Source organism: Phoca vitulina, unplaced genomic scaffold, assembly GCF_004348235.1.
Source record: "Phoca vitulina isolate PV1807 unplaced genomic scaffold, GSC_HSeal_1.0 scaffold11, whole genome shotgun sequence".
Classification (NCBI taxonomy): Eukaryota; Metazoa; Chordata; class Mammalia; order Carnivora; family Phocidae; genus Phoca; species Phoca vitulina.
Genome location: NW_022589714.1, coordinates 2,516,247 through 2,533,785, shown reverse-complemented (window position 1 = coordinate 2,533,785; position 17,539 = coordinate 2,516,247). Strand labels below are relative to the sequence as shown.

The following is a 17,539-nucleotide window of genomic DNA, read 5'->3' as shown; positions in this document are numbered from 1 at the left end:
GCTCATGCACACACGCTTTCTCTCTAAGATAAATAAATCTTGAGGCGCCTGGTTGGTGCAGTCCATTAAGCAGCCAACTCTTGGTTTGGCTCAGGTCATGATCTCAGGGTAGAGGGATGGAACCCCGCGTTGGGGGTCCATGTTCAGTGTGGAGTCTGCTTAGGATTCTCTCTCTCCCTCTGCCCCTGCCACTCGTGCGCTCTCTCTCTCTCTCTCAAATAATTCTTTAAAAATAAAATAAATAAATACATAAATCTTTAAATAAAATAAAATAGGAATGAAGGGGCATCTGGCTGGCTCAGTCGGTAAAACATGCAACTCTTAATCTCAGGATCATGAGTTCAAGCCCCATTTTGGGCACAGAGCTTACTTAAATCTAAAAAAGCTACAGTAATCAAGATAGTCTGATACTGGTGTAAAGATAGACAAATGAACAATGGAACAAAACAGAGTCCTGAAATAGGACCCAGATCTTTTAAAAAATAAATAAATAAAATAAAATAGGAATGAAAACATTGGATCTGTCATCAGTTCCAACTGATCTTGCTTTAAGTGGGCCCAGAAAACTCTACTCTAGGACTTTTGGACTCAGTACTCTAGTCTGGGGACTTAGAAGGAAAAGGCTCCATAGTGGGAAGGTTAATAGGACATACCTCCTAGTTGCAAAGAACTGAAATCCAGGAGCCACTTTCAGACAGTCACCTCGGCCAGGAATCAAGAGCTCTCCATTCTCCAAGAGAGGGATCAGCACGGAAACCTAAACCACAAAACCCCACTGATAAAACTATTAAGGAAGAAGTAACAAAAAACAAACAAACAAAATACCCTCTCTCCAAACGATGAGCACATCCTTATATATGTATTCACAGCATGAACTGGGATCAAAAGGCAGATGGGAATGTCTGAGCCACTTACATTCCAACAGAACGATTTATTCATTCAACATTCACTAAGTGCCTACTATGGACTAGAACCAAGCCAGACACTAAAAATCCAGACATGATTATCACTGGGTTTCCAGCCCTATAAAACTGAGCATTATGACCCTAGAAATGATATGTCAACTAGACTCAAAAAAAGTGCGTGGGGTCAGGGGGAACCCTAGAACATGGTAATCAAACTGGGAGGTCCTGTCTGGGCCAATAACCCCATTACATCTTTACTTCAACAGATTCTAAAATCATCACAATACACATGTATTTATAGCCACTCCTTCCCCTTCATATTTCTCTAAACCTACACACACACTCTCTCATTAGTCTCATCCAAGAGGGGAAAGTCGTTATGCAGGTACTTTAGGGTTCATGGTAAAAAAAAAAAAAAAAAAAAAAAATTAAAACCAATCTCAGGAAAATCTGCCCAAAGGAAAAAAATTTTCATTCTGTAATACATTTTTTTGTCATACTTTATAGAATATAGAGGAAACATGGACTGCTTGCATGCTATTTTGATATACATAGAAAAATAATCAAAACGAAAATATACTGAATGTATAATGAAACAAAGACAAACATCTCTTATTATATCCTCTCTTCCTTCATCTGTCCTCAGCCTGCTGTTCTACAGATGCCATAGCTGGGAAGCAGGGTCTCAGAGTTCTCAATGTATCTGTAACATGGGTAAGATGTTAACCTATTCTTGGAAAGGTTATGAAACTGATCACATATCCAACTATAGTAGTTCCCCCTTATCCACATGAGGTACATTCCAAGACCCCCAGTGGATGTCTGTAACTGTGGATAACACAGAAATCTATATATACTATGCTTTTTCCTATACATATACACCTATGATAAAGTTTACCTTATAAATTGGCAAGATAAGAGATTAAAAAGAATAAATAATAAAACAGAATAACTGTAACAATATACTATGATAGAAGTTATGTGAATGTGGTCTCTTTCTCAAAGTATCTTATTGTACTGTACTCACCCTCCCTGTGGAGATGTGAGATGATAAAATGCCTACATGACAAGATAAAGTGAGGCAAATGGCTGAAGCATTGTGATGTAGTGTTAGGCTACTACTGACCTTCTGATGATACATCAGGACGATCATCTGCTTCAAGACCACGAGTAACCATGGGTAATTGAATGGCAGATAAAGGGGGGCTACTGTACTCAATGAAACAGTACCAGCAGAACTTTATCAATTTTCTATCAAACAAAAAACCAGCTAAGTAATTATACCTCAAACCAGATAGGCAGGTAATCATGAATGAGCTTCTCGCAAAACATATCATCTCTAATCAAACACCTAAGTTATTTATTTTTTTTTAAGATTTTATTTATTTGAGTGAGAGTGAGAGAGAGAGAGAGAGCATGAGCAGAGGGGAGGGGCAGAGGGAGAGAGAGAAGTAGACTCCCAGCAGAGCAGAGCCCAACGCGGGGCTCAAACCCAGGACCCTAGGATCATTGAGCCACCCAGGCACCCCAAACACCTATGTTATTTAAATTATCTCCCCAAATTACTATTAACAAAATGCTCTTCAAAGCTAGGAAATCAGGGGCACCTGGGTGGCTCAGTCAGTTAAGCCTCTGCCTTCGGCTCAGATCATGATCCTAGGGTCCTGGGATCAAGCCCCTATAGGGTTCCCTGGGCTCCCTGCTCAGCGGGGAGTCTGCTTCTCCCTCTCCCTGTGCCCTCCTGCTCCCCAGTACTCTCTCCTGCTCAAATAAACAAATGAAATCTCTAGGGGAAAAAAAAAAGACAGGAAATCAGCAAATAATTAGTGAAATGACATACCACATCTAAAGGGGCATAGTCAATATCCTCCAGAAGGATCCAGTGTCCCTTTGTGGCTGCCTGTGTCAGAGTACCAGGTTGCCACACAAACTCTCCTGGGACATCTGTGCAGCGATACATTCCCAACAGCATCTGCAGGAACAGGATAAAGTAATTACTGAAACCACACATCTAAGATGCCAATGCCACAGCCTTTGATTAATTCTGTTAAACTTTTATACGGATATAAGCAGGCACCTGATGTTTTTACACCGTGGTCCCATCAGTTATGAGGAAGACCAATAACTATTCTCATTTTCCCTTAGCAAAAAGAATACTTTAATGCAAACATTTATAAGCATGCGAACCCACCAAAATTTGCTGTTTCTTAATTACCTTACTGTCAGTCTGATCTCCAAGCTGGACTTTAAGAAGTTGAGGGGGTTTCCGTCTACCTGTCATTGCACCTAAGTGTTCAACTAAGGAAGTTTTGCCACATCCTGTTGGTCCTTCCAACAACACAGCATTCTGAGAAGCCACTGCCACAGCCAGCGTCTGAAGACTTTTGCAGACTGAATCAACCAGCACGTAAGACCTAAAGCCCAGCTCCTGTTCATGAGAAGCACTCCTACTACTAGCCTAAGGAGGCAAGTGAAAAATAAAAGGCATGTCAACAGTCTTTCCTCCAAAGGGCACAGGTTAATTTCTACAACGTTTCCACTGACCTTTACATAAACCTCTAAATAAATTAGTAGTACCAGAACTACAGTAACAACAGGTATGTTAGCCAAAATAAGGATCTTTTTCCTTTTGGCAGAATTTGCTAACAAATGGAAGGAGAGTCTCCCAAAGTTTGAGAAGCCAAAAAAGTTGACACACAAAGGATAGGGGCAAACCTCATCTCACGACTGAATTTTTATTTGTTTTTCTTCCTCTCACAACATTCTAGGATTTCATATCTAAGATCAAGAATGCACATGATATATTTATCAGTCAGGGAAATATGGACACTAAAAGGATATTTTGTATTATAAAAATGTTATATTTTTTTCAGGTGTAATAAAGAATAATGGCTTTTTTAGGTTATTTTCCTTTATACATATAGATTGAAATATTTAGGCATGAAATGATGTGGTATCTGGGAGTTGCTTCAAATAACATGGTTTGGAGAGAATGTGCAGAACTATAAATGAAACGTAACTGATCATGAATTTATAATTACTGAAACTAAGTGATGGGTACATGGGGATTCATTATACCACTATTTCTACTTTGGAATATATTTGACATTTTCCATAACAGAAAGTGAAAAATAATAATAATAGTGCTACCAATATGTTTAATGGGTATAGAGTTTCAACTCTGCAAGATGAAAAAGTTCTAGAGTTTTTTACAAAACAATGTGAATATATTTAACACCACTGAAGTGTACAATTAAAACTGTTTAAGATGACTGGGGCTCCTGACTGGCTCAGTCAATACAGCATGTGACTCTTGATCTCAGGGTTGTGAGTCTGAGCCCCACATTGGGAGTAGAGTTTAATTTAAAAAAAAAAAGTTTAAGACAGTAAATGTTGTATTTTACTGCATAAAAAATTTTTTTCAGGGTGCCTGCGTGGCTCAGTCAGTTACGTGTCTGCCTTTGGCTCAGGTCATGATCCCAGAGTCCTGGGATCAAGTCCTGCATCGGGGGGCGGGGGGGGGGGGGGCTGCTCAGCAGGGAGTCTGCTTCTCCCTTTCTCTCTGCCCTTTCCCCTGCTCATGCTCTCTCTTTCTCTCAAATAAATGAATAAAATCTTTAAAAAAATTGTTTTTCAAATAATAATGTACCCAATATAACATAGGGAAAAAGATCTCTTAGAAAAGTGGAATTTTAAGAACTTTTAAGGAATAATAACTTCTCAAACATGGCTAGTCCCCTATAGATATGTAAGGACAAAATGAGAGTCAGGGCTGGAAGTTCTTTTTTTTTTTTTGTAAGATTTTATTTACTTATTTGAGAGAGAGAGCACAAGCAGGGGGAGAAACAAAGGGACAGACTCCCTGCTGAGCACAGAGCCAGACACAGGGCCGAATCCCAGAACTCTGAAATCCTGACCTGAGCCAAAGTCAAATGCTTAACCACTTAACTGACTGAGCCACCCAGGTGCCCCAGGGCTAGAAGCTCGAACTCTCTGCAGGGCTGTTACTCTCACCAATTTAGCAGGCCATAGCACCATTCCATACTTCTGCCCCGGTGCCTTGTCACTGCTACTCAACATCACGCCCACCCCAACTAGAATCCTTCCCTATGTTAAAATTCTAATGCCTCAAACCTAAGCTATGTTAGGAGAGTGGTTGGGGTTGGGAGGATCTTAGTGACTAGAGGGAAACACAGGGGCCTCTGGAAGTGCTGGTGTCCTAGTACTGGTTACATAGATATTTTCAGTTTATGAATAATCACTGAGTTGTACATTTAAGATGTGCATTTTTAATGCATATTATGCCTTTTTTAATTTTAATTTTTATTATTTTTTAAGGTTATTTATTTGAAGTAACCTCTACACCCAACGTGCAGCTCAAACTCACAACTCCAAGATTAAGAGCCACGTGCTCTTCTGACTGAACCAGCCAGGCACCCCCTATTATGCTTCTTTTTTTAAAAATTGTACTGCCCAATGGACAAACCGATGGTTCAAGGAAGGACCAGGACATCTCCCAAAAAGAAAACTGGGTGAATGTGACCATTACATAAAGTGACAACTGACTAAAGACTGCTGGGGAAAAACAGACTGGCTCCCAACAGTTTCAGATTACAGAGCTAGATTATAATCTATAAACCTTTCAAAAGTGTGGGTCTGGAGCCATTTTCTTGGAAAGAAGCTCATTTCATATGGCAGGGGGAAGTTCACTACAGTTACTAGCCTCCGATACGATGAGCAAAAAGAATGTTATGACAGAAAAAAAGTTGCTGGGAGTTATACTTGGGCCTAGTCCTGTCTCTGCCAAAGGGCAGCCCAAGGGTCACCAGGCTAGTCATTCTGCCTTTGTTTCACATAAATATGGTATCACAACATGTGCTACATAACGTCACAGAGAGAATATATGGAAGAGCTTTGCTGAAGTTAAAAGCCTCATATGGGCATCATTAGTTTCTAATTTAACATCAAACAGAGACAAAGGAAATATCAGAGAAGGCGGCCCTGGGTAAATTTTTCTTAATCTCTTCTGAATACTTCTGTAAATGGAACAGCAATTTGGCAAACTCAGTTTGACTCACACCTATAACACAGAGCCCAGCCAAGGAAAAAAAGCACACTCAGTGTTTAAGAAGGGGAAGAGGACACACACCCTACTGATGCCAACATACCTGCTCTCCAGGGACTGGTGGCTGCCCAGGCAGCACCACACCACAGACGGCAGTCACTCTGGAAGAGAGGTCAGCTGAAACAAGATGTCCCTGTAAATACTGCAGCTCCTTCTCCTTACGCCAAAGGGAGGTTTCTGGATTAGCCAAAACCAAAGCCTTCTCCAAGTCCTGCAGCTGGGCCTCTTCTAGTAACCTGAGGAAAATGAGGATCTCATCAATTACTTTAACGCACAGCAAAGCCACATCAAGATCTCCAGGAATCCTCCTTCTTACCTCAACCTGAAATGGATCAGCTCCTCACTATTAAAAATCTTCTTAAGGAATGATAACTTATGTTCTTCATTCATACAGGTGACCAAAGCAAGACAATTGGCTGTGTACCTGGAGAAAATCAAAGTATATAAACTCAAGACAAGCAGCTGATTCTCAAGAATAAAGAAAATTTGCTAGCCAACTAAACACTAAAAAAGGAAATCTTAGGGGTGCCTGGTTGGCTCAGCTGGTAGAGCATGCAACTCTTGATCTCAGGGTGGGGAGTTCGAGCTCGATGCTGGAAGTAAAGATTACTAAAATAAACTTCAAAAAAAGAGGGGCGCCTGGGTGGCTCAGTTGGTTGAGCGACTGCCTTCGGCTCAGGTCATGATCCTGGAGTCCCTGGATCGAGTCCCGCATCGGGCTCCCCGCTCGGCAGGGAGCCTGCTTCTCCCTCTGACCCTCCCCCCTCTCATGTGCTCTCTCTCTCTCTCTCTCTCATTCTCTCTGTCTCAAATAAATAAATAAAATCTTTAAAAAAAAAAAAAAAAAAAAAAAGAAAAAGAAAAGGGAAATCTTATGGAATTAATATAATACATTTAAGAGTAGAAAACACAAATCAGGCATGATGAATTCACTTGATAGAACCTGAAAAAGGTGGAACTCCACTAGTATCACCTCATTTTCCACTAAAGAGACACATGATTAAGGAAAGGAAATAAGAACCCAAAAGGTACCAGAACAAAAATAACACATTTTACATAGCTTCCTTTCCCTCCTCATGCACAGAACTCTACACTCCCTCTATCATCCCCACACTTGAAACACAGGAAAAGTCCAACAGCTACACACCAGCGGACCAAGGTGTCATGGCTTCTGAGGAGAGGGACACACACACTCCAGTCCCAGAGCTCCCGGAACACAGACTGCTCTTGCTGCAGAAACTTGTAAGCTGCTTCCATTAGGTCCCGGAGCTTCATCCGCCTGCGCCCATAGCGGACTGGATTAGCATCTGAACTCTCTAGGAAGAGTCTTTGAAAGACTGGAGAAGTGTCCTTGAAATACCTCAGGGCAAACCTTCAGAAAGAGAGAGATTATTTTCATTTGTTGGTGAGGACATCAAAGTATACATCTCCACTTTGAGATAGGACAGCAGAATATAACAGGAATTTCCAAGGTTCTGAAAGCAAAGAGAGAAATACTGAAGCTACCTAGTCCTAAGATGGTATGCTGTTTAAGTTCAGGAACCAGGACCATGGCATGAGATATCTCACAGAATACAAAAACCAGAAGTACTTATCCCACGTGTTTTCTACTGAAAAATGCACTCATCTTCAACAAACATTTACTGAACCTCTCACTGGGAGCCAGACACTGTGTTAAGTACCAGGGATACAAAACCAAGGAGATACTATCCTGGACTCCCCCAGTAACAAGGAAGATAGTCACTTACAGGAACAACAAGAGGCACAAAAAAAAAGATTCAACTAAAACTGGGGAAGTCCAGAAGAGACACTTTGGTTGCATCTGAAGAGATGAACAGATTTTCATGAAGCACAGAATGAAGGCAAGTAAGATTGCAAAAGAAGGACAAAAAGCTTTGGACAGGGGGCCACTGGGTGGCTCAGTCAGTTAATTGTCCAACTCTTGGTTCAGGCTCAGGTCATGATCTCAGGGACGTGAGACTGAGCCCTGCGTCAGGCTCCATACTCAGCACAGAGTCTGCTTGGGAATCTTTCCTGCCACTCCCCGCACTCACTCTCTCTTACACACACACACACACACACACTCTCTCTCTCTCTCTCTCTCTCTCTCTAATAAATAAATAAAATCTTAAAAAAAAAAAGAAAGAAAGAAAGAAAGAAAGCTTCACACAGTTCTTTACATATTCGGGATATTGATCCCCTATCAGACACATGATTTGCAAATATTTTCTCCCAATCTGTAGGTTGTCTCTACATCCTTGTTTCCTTTGCTGTGCATCAGCTTTTTAGTTTGATGTCCCATTTGTCAATTTTTGCTTTTGTTGTTTGTGCTTTGGTGTCATCCAAAAAATCACTGCCAAATCTAGTATATGAAGCAATCTCTTCCATCAGCCTGTTCCTGAACTGCATTCTTTTATAATAACTTGGTAAACTAGTGGTCAGTAACAGAATCCCCCAAGAGCCCACTGGGAATGTGACAGAGCAGCTGCAGGAGCCATCTGAATCTGTTTTCCAGAGCACCTTGTACTGAAGCACCAAGGAGTATACCCCAGATTCCTGGCTCAACAAATCCCCAAATATAAAACTGTAATTGGGGAATAATGTGAATTCAGGAGATGGGTGGGAAGGCTTGGACTTCCACAAGCAAGCCAGGCAAACAGGAATAGAGGTTTGGTAAATTAACACTTGTGATATTCTGAATGAGACTGGACAAATGAGACTTAGAAGATTCAGCTGTTGCTCAGAAGAGACCTCGCAGAGTAAGAAAAAGAAAAGAGATTTGGGAGGAAATATACCAAACTACTAATAACAGTTATCCCTAAAATGTAGGATTTCAGGGTGAAGAAGACTTTTGCTTTTTGCAATTCTGTATTATAATTTAAATTTATTATTTTTATAATTAAGGGAAAAAAAACAGGACATTTTTTTCTTCACAAGGATGCTATCAGAATGAGTACAATAACTCTTTGGGGGAAGAGAGGCTGGTATTCCACTAGCTGGAGTGGAAGGCAGCTGATGTTGGCAGCACATGTGGGACTAGGCGGGCAGTAACAAGCATGCAGGCAGAGAAGCAGTAACCAAATGGTCAACCTGACCCAGGGGGTCTTTGAGGAAGATAGGGGGAAATGAGCAGAGTGCACTGGCAATGACCCTACATTTGTGCAGCAATGGGAGGAAGAGAATTGTGGTCCACTCTAAGTATACAAAGGGGAGACTGGTCAATATTCTCTCCCAAACTTACTCGACTACATCACCCTTTTCTCTAAAGACCCATCATTTTCAAGGAGTGCTCTAAAATTCTGATCTAAGCAATGACGATGGGATGCCTGGGTGGCTCAGTTGGTTAAGCAATGACAGATGGACCAATAAAGCATCTTTAGCCAGAGAATAACATTAGTTTTTTTCCCTAGAGAATATTCAAAGACTGAGGAGAAGGGTCTCTTTCCTGGAGGAAGATGAAGAGTCATAAGGTCCAAAATGCAACAAGGAATACCATCCAGTTAAACATCTAACCTTGGATGAGCCACTCACTTGGGCAACTCATCACAGTCTTCCCAGCATCTAGAAATAAGACCTGTGGTCCAGTTCTGGCTCTGACACTTAGAACAATTTAGTTAACCTCTCTAAAGATTTAAAATAAGATTTTACAATGATGTTACTGAAGATGTTACAATATAAAGATTAAAGGGTGCCTGACTGGCTCAGTCGGAGGAGCATATGACTCTTGATCTCAGGGTTGTGAGTTCGAGCCCCACACTGAGTGCAGAAAGTAAATAAATAAACTTAAGGAAAAAAAAGAGGAAGTGGTCCACCACTAAATGCAAAAAAGATTAAAAACATATACCTACATACTTAAACACTATAAAATCCTGTATAAGTATATATTATTACTAAAACAACACCATTGTTTTAAAATCCACATTCCTAATCACCACTACAGATCCACAAATTTCATGCCCAAGGATGTTCAATGTCATATTATATGTCAAAAATTCAAAAATAACCTGGGGCACCTGGCTAGAGTGTACGACTCTTGATCTCACAGTTGTTGAGTACAAACCCCATGTTGGGTGTTGAGATTACTTAAAAAAAAAAAAAAATCAAGGAAAAAAAAAGAACTTGGAAACCTAACTAATATGTTAGAATAGAGAACACATCAACAGACTGGGATTGCTTTCCCAGAGTCCTGACAAAGAATCTGTCAGAGTAAAACATATGTTTGAGGATTCTAGATGCAAAAACAGTATGAACAAACAGCAACAAAATGGTAATTATGTGAGGTGAAAGATGTGTTAACTAACCTTATTATGGTAAATATTTTACAATATATACATGTATCAAATCACTATGTAATATACCTTCAACTTATACAATGTTATATGTCAAGAAAAATATATTTCAATTGTTATCTCAATAAAGCTGGGGGGGGCACCTAGTAATGAACAAACAGCATAAGGGAAAAGAAAGAAATGCTTAAGACCACTGAAGTACCACATGGAAGCCTCAAACAACACCTTGAGCTCAGAAAGAGGTATGTACCCATAAATGAATGGCAAGCATTAGGACCCTAGGGAGACTGACTGAGTACCTTCTCTTCAGTCTCTTTTTTTTCCCTAGATTTTCACTGCTATCCTATTTCTTTTCTCTTCATTCTTCCTCTCCTTGCTCTTCCTCCACAATCTGCCACAGTACAAAATTTTCTCTGATTTCCAAGAGGAAAACATTCATTCCTCTTTAGTGATTTTCTTCCTCCCCTTAAATATTTGGCTCACACACCTCCATTAGCGTATAATATTCAATTGTTTGCAAAATACAATAACCCATTATATTTGACTTTTTTACCCACATGATGTGGCCCTGAGCTTAAAAGAAGGGTCTCCTATGACTATATACTATATCCTATTTAATATAGGATATATAAAAGATTCAACTAAAATTGGGGGATCCTATCTAAATATATTTGGTATATTCCTAATACATTAGGTATATTTCCTCTACAGAGGAAATCTGGGGCACATGTTGAATTAATCAGCTATAATTCTTAAAACTAAAAATCAAAATCTCATTCTACATCATTGTCTATAGTTTATTGTACAACATGCATTGATTCGTTTACACACAGCTCTTTTTTTTGCTTGTTTTTTAAATTACTCTATCACAGGCACTTTTGTAAACTGCATTATATAATTTTTGGAATGAGATGGGAGCGTAAATAAAATATACAGCCTTGGCAAAATGAAAAGAAGAAAAAATAGGGGTGTGCTCACGTGCATTTAATAAGAACATAAAACTCGAAGCGGATGGGAAATCAGACATAACTAATCCATCATTTTAATGATTCTCAAACACAATCCAGAAGCACTCTACCACAAAGGCTTAGGAGAAATGGGGTTCAAGTTACCCACACGTCAATCTCAAATGGTTAAGTACAGGATAGTTGGCACACCTTATGAAATGGTACCACAGACAAGTACATCTAAATGATTACAGCACTAAGTGAGGCCACAATCTCAACCTCAATCAACCCACAGCATATGTTCCTAATTACCAAGTTTGACATTGATATTTGCTGTGTATTTTCTAGTTCCATTAACCTGGGCTCATTTTTTCCCTCCCCTTTTAGAAAAGCTCATACAAATTATGGCTTTCTCCCAAGCCTTCATTTCTTATACCCTTCATTCAAGAACCAGATTAGAGATCATAGTTCCAAGAAAGCCAAAGTGTACTTATTATGTTGATGAAAACTAATAAATAAGAGATGGATATAACAGATACTCTTAGGGTCACCTGGATGGCTCACAGTCCTGACAGCGAGTCCTGCATCAGGCTGCCCATTCAGTGGAGAATCCGCTTCAGATTCTTTTTCCCTCTCCTTCTTCCTCCCCTTTTGCCCCTCCCCACTTGCACAGGCTCGTGCGCACGTACTGTCTCTCTCTCAAATAAAATCTTTAAAAAAGAGAGAGATACTCTTTTTTTTTTTTTTTTAATTTTTTTATTGTTATGTTAATCCCCATACATTACATCATTAGTTTTAGATATAGTGTTCCATGATTCATTGTTTGTGCATAACACCCAGTGCTCCATGCAGAACGTGCCCTCCTCAATACCCATCACCAGGCTAACCCATCCTCCCACCCCCCTCCCCTCTAGAACCCTCAGTTTGTTTTTCAGAGTCCATCGTCTCTCATGGTTCTTCTCCCCCTCCGATTTCCCCCCCTTCATTCTTCCCCTCCTGCTACATTCTTCTTCTTCTTTTTTTCTTTCTTAACATATATTGCATTATTTGTTTCAGAGGTGCAGATCTGAGATTCAACAGTCTTGCACAATTCACAGCGCTTACCAGAACACATACCCTCCCCAGTGTCCATCACCCAGTCACCCCATCCCTCCCATCCCACCCCCCAAGAGAGAGATACTCTTATTAGTGCACAGATATTATTCAACTTTAGAATGAAAGTTTTTTTTTTTAATTTAATTTATTTATTTCACAGAGAGAGACAACGAGAGAGGGAACATAAGCAGGGGGAGTGGGAGAGAGAGAAACAGGCCTCCCACAGAGCAGGGAGCCCGATGCGGGGCTCGATCCCAGGACCCTGGGATCATGACCTGAGCCAAAGACAGACAATGACTGAGCCACCCAGGCGCCCCTAGAATGAAAGTTCTTATTGAGTCCTGCATCGGGCTCCTTGCTCAGACGGAAGCCTGGCCTGCGGCTCCTCCTGCTTGTGCACACTCTTTCTTTCTCTGACAAATAAATAAAATCTTTGAAAATAAATAAATAAATACAATTAAATCGCCTTATATGGATGTCTCACCAGATGATACAATCCTTGAAGGCAGGGAACATGTCTTAGCCATTTTTCCAGGCCTGTCTTGATGGCCAAGACTTAAAAGAACATAGTAAATGGTCATTAAACTAAGCTGGATGAAGGGATTCTGTTGTGATCATTTTTATAAAACAATACCACTTATCTTTCTTCTTTCTTATATTTCCCTTCTTTCCTTCTTCTCAACTCAGACTCCTCCTTTACTTCCCAGGAGACAGCTGGTTCTACTACCTCAAGGAGAAATAGGAAGAAAAAACTGTTACTCACGGGAGGACATCAGGATGGTTACAGATGAGTTTGCTCATTGACACACAGAGCCGTTCGTGTAGATCGTGGTTGACTTGACCTCCGGCTTTAATGGCCTCAGCATTCCTTTCCAGCAAATCCAGAAGAAGAGGGCGCAGCTGGCGACCAACCAGCATAGTACAGTCTTTATCCAGAAGTAAGTGGGCTAAGGTATTCAGGATACACTGGCGATCTTGAGGTGTCCACACCTGAGAGAAAGGCAAAACAATGTATCTATATAAATGCTACTCATTTGTACTGCTGCAGAAAAGCAAAAATCCTAGCTTGGAATCAAAACAACCAATTTCCAGATTTCATAAGTGAATTTATCTTATAAAACGCAATGGGGGTTTTTGCAATAGAAGGCTACAGTGAATTTAAAGTAAAAGGCTGTAACAAAGAGCGCACTGGGGTTTGAGAGATAGGACTGATACCTGAATTCCATGTAAAATGCTACACAGCTTTCCTGAAAAATAATGTTTCATGGTCTCAATACTTCCCAGAGAATCCAGTGTTTCCCCCAGCTCCTTTGCTCTTGAAGGAAAACAGAAATTACATGGGGAAAAAAACAAAACAAAAACCTTGCAGTTAGTATGCAAAACTGCCAACTCTCTTGAAGAAAGGATAGAGATAAATCAATTCCAGAAAATGAATGAGGATATCCCTATGAAGGCTTCAACCTCTAATAAATAAACAAAACAGAATCCAAAGGAGACAGCCACACTTTGATATACAAGATGAAACAGACCACAAAATTCTAGTGCCTGGGCTCAGAATGTCCATAAGAGTAACAAGGAAAACTGAAAAAGTGTGTAAAAGGTCTCATGTTGCTAGTGTGCATGCAGATCTATACAACCCTGCTACCGACAATGGGACCTCAGGTTTTAAACTGCTTAAGGGTCATACCCTCTGACCCAGCAAATCCAATGCTATGAATTTATCCTAAGGAGTTTCACACTAAAGTTATCGATAAGAGTGCAGCTTGAATACAACCTAAATACCATATGCAAAAATTTAACAATTTTTTCCAAAATTATCTCTCAGAAAAGGTCACCTTACACCTGACCTCTTATGAAATCTTCCAAAATATAAGGGCATTCACTCATAAAACAACTAATTCTGAATAAAGCACTGATGGGGGAGAGATGTTACATTGGAACAATTTCTATCAATATTAGTCCTACAAGGAAATTTAACAGATTTGGTCATGATTCACAAGAGCATGATATGACATTTTCAACTGCCGAATGTCCCTATAAACAAGCCCACTAAAGATATCATTTAAAAAAGTATACAGTAGGGGTGCCTGGGTGACTCAGGGTCTCAGAATCAAGCCCTGCATCAGACTCCACGCTTAGCATGGAGTCTGCTTGAGGTTCTCTCTCTCCCTCTTCCTACACCCCTTCCCCAGCTCACTCTCTCAAATAAATAAATAAAATCTTGAAAAAAAAAAAAGGTAATCTGGAAAACCATGTTAGAATAAACAGATATTGGGGCGCCTGGGTGGCTCAGTTGTTAAGCGTCTGCCTTCGGCTCAGGTCATGATCCTGGGGTCCTGGAATTGAGCCCCACATCGGGCTCCCTGCTCTGCGGGAAGCCTGCTTCTCCCTCTCCCACTCCCCCTGCTTGTGTTCCCTCTCTGGCTGTGTCTCTCTGTCAAATAAATAAAATCTTTAAAAAAAAAAAAAAAAGAATAAATAGATATTTAGCCTTTTTTTTAAAAAGTAAACTCTATGCCCAACGTGCAGCTCAAACTCCTGACCCCAAGATCAAGAGTCGCATGCTCTACCGACTGAGCCAGCCAGGTGCCCTCAGATATTTAGCTTTCTAAAAACCAACTTAAATACATACATACATACATACATAAATCTTCACTGACATATACTTTACATACAATAAAATGCACCCATTTATAGTTTGATGAGTTTGTTTTTTTTTTTAAAGATTTTATTTATTTGACAGAGAGAGACACAGCAAGAGAGGGAACACAAGCACGGGGAGTGGGGGAGGGAGAAACAGGCTTCTGCTGAACAGGGAGCCCGATGCAGGGCTCGATCCCAGGACCCTGGGACCATGGCCTGAGCTGAAGGCAAACACTTAATGACTGAGCCACCCAGGCACCCCAGTTTGATGAGTTTTGACATATGTACCCACCCGTGTAACCACCACCCAGTTAAAGTATCAAACCCAAAGTTCCCTTATGTTCCTTGGCAATCAATCCCCTTACCAACAGGCAACTAATAATATGATTTTATGACCACAGATTAAACTAGTCTACAACTTTATATAAATTTAATCATATATTGGGGCGCCTGGGTGGCTCAGTCGTTAAGCGTCTGCCTTTGGCTCAGGTCATGATCCCAGGGTCCTGGGATCGAGCCCCGCATCGGGCTCCCTGCTCCGCGGGAAGCCTGCTTCTTCCTCTCCCACTCCCCCTGCTTGTGTTCCCTCTCTCACTGTCTCTCTCTGTCAAATAAATACAATCTTAAAATAAACAAATAAATTTAATCATATAGTACATGCTCTTTTCTGTCCAATTTATTTTGCTCAGCATAATGCTTTTGACAATCATCCGTGTAATTAAATGCTTCAGTAATTTATTCCATTTTATTACTGACTAGTTTTTCACTATGAACAAACCACAACTTTATTACCCATTTGCATGTTGATAGATATCCTCACTACTTCACTGTTTCTAGCTATCATCAAAGATATCATCAAAGATGTTTAGAATTTCTTTAAGTGTTTAATAGCCACTCATTTATCATCTGTTCAATCTTTTCTCCATTTTTGTAAATGCTCTGTATCAGCTTGAGGAAATTTTGTTCTATTCCTAACTTGTGTTCTATTCCTAGCTTGTTTTTCTTGAGTGGGCTTTGGTAGTTTGTATTCTTCAAACACTCTTTGATCTAAACTGCTTAATTTATTAGCATAAAATTGTTCATATTAATCACCTATCTTTTTACTCTTTTTAGAATCTGTTAACAGTGGCATTTTCATTCCTAGTAGTTTGGATCTTTCCCATTTATTCTTGATCAGTCTTTGCAAAGACTCACCTTCTGGTTTCCCTGGATTGCTCTATTGTTTGTCCATTTTCTATTTCACTAATTTCTACTCTTACCTTTATTATTGTCTTTCTTCTACTTATTTTGGGTTTAATTTGCTCTTCCTTTTCTAATTCTCTAAGGTGAAAGCTTAAAAAATATCACTGATTTCAAATGTTTCTTTCCTAATATAAGAATTTAATGTTGGGCGCCTGGGTGGCTCAGTTGGTTAAGCGACTGCCTTCGGCTCAGGTCATGATCCTGGAGTCCCAGGATCGAGTCCTGCATCGGGCTCCCTGCTCGGCAGGGAGTTGGCTTCTCCCTCTGACCCTCCTCCCTCTCATGCTCCCTGTCTCTCATTCTCTCTCTCGCAAATAAATAAATAAAAAATCTTAAAAAAAAAAAAAAAAAAAAAGAATTTAATGTTATAGGGTGCCTGGCTGGCTCAGTTGATAGAGCATGTGACTCTGGATTTTGAAGTCATGAGTTCAAGCCCTGTGTTGGGCTCCACACTGGGCATGGGGTCTAATTAAAAAAAAAAAAAATAAAGAACTCAATGTTTTGAAAATGTTATGAATTTCCCTCTAAATACTGCTCTAGCTGCATTCCACAATTCATTTAAATTATTCAGTTCAAAATACTTTCATGGGGATGCCTGGATAGCTCGGTCATTTAAGCATCTGCCTTCGGCTCAGGTCATGATCTCAGGGTTCTGGGATTGAGTCCCATGTTCGTCGGGCTCCCTGCTCGGTGGGGGAGTCTGCTTCTCCCTCTTCCTCTGCCCTCCCCACAGCTTGTGCTCTCTCTCTCGAATAAAATCTTTTTTTTTTTAAAGATTTTATTTATTTGACACAGAGAGAGTGAGCGAGCAAGAGAGAGCACAAGCACAAGCAGGGGGAACAGCATGCAGGGAGAAGCAGACTCCCCGCTGAGCAAGGAGCCGGTGGTGGGGATCAATCCCTGGACCCTGGGATCACGACCCGAGCCGGAGGCAGTCGCTTAAATCGAATGAGCCACCCAGGCGCCCCTCAAATAAAATCTTAAAAAAAAAAAAAAATTTCTGATTCTCCCAGTGATTTTCCTTTAACCATCTTTTTTTTTTTCTCTAATTTTGTTTTTCAATTTCTAACATTTAGGGATTTTGCCAGTATCTTTTGGGGGCTTTTTTCCCCTAATTTAATTCCAGTGGGGTCACTGAATATCCCAAGTATGATTTTAATTCTCTTAAATTTATTGAGACTTGTTTAATGGCTCAGAATATGCTCTATCTTGGTGAATGTTCCAGATGAGCAGAACATGTATTCTATTGTTATTAGGCACAGCACTCATAAATGTCAAATAGGTCAGGTTTGT

The 17,539-nt window shown here is 40.3% G+C and overlaps 1 protein-coding gene across 2 annotated transcripts in view; it reads right to left on the bottom strand.

The window, feature by feature from the left end:
- Positions 1–17,539, bottom strand: part of MDN1 (midasin AAA ATPase 1) — a 159,494-nt gene that overhangs the window by 136,262 nt on the left and 5,693 nt on the right. For both annotated transcript variants that reach the window (XM_032409275.1, XM_032409277.1), the window contains exons 2-8: positions 13,125–13,351; positions 7,178–7,402; positions 6,347–6,454; positions 6,074–6,266; positions 3,121–3,363; positions 2,746–2,877; positions 654–757 (exon numbers count right to left, since the gene is read on the bottom strand). In XM_032409275.1, the coding sequence (XP_032265166.1) occupies positions 654–757; positions 2,746–2,877; positions 3,121–3,363; positions 6,074–6,266; positions 6,347–6,454; positions 7,178–7,402; positions 13,125–13,351 (1,232 nt within the window). The remainder of the gene's footprint in view (positions 1–653; positions 758–2,745; positions 2,878–3,120; positions 3,364–6,073; positions 6,267–6,346; positions 6,455–7,177; positions 7,403–13,124; positions 13,352–17,539) is intronic.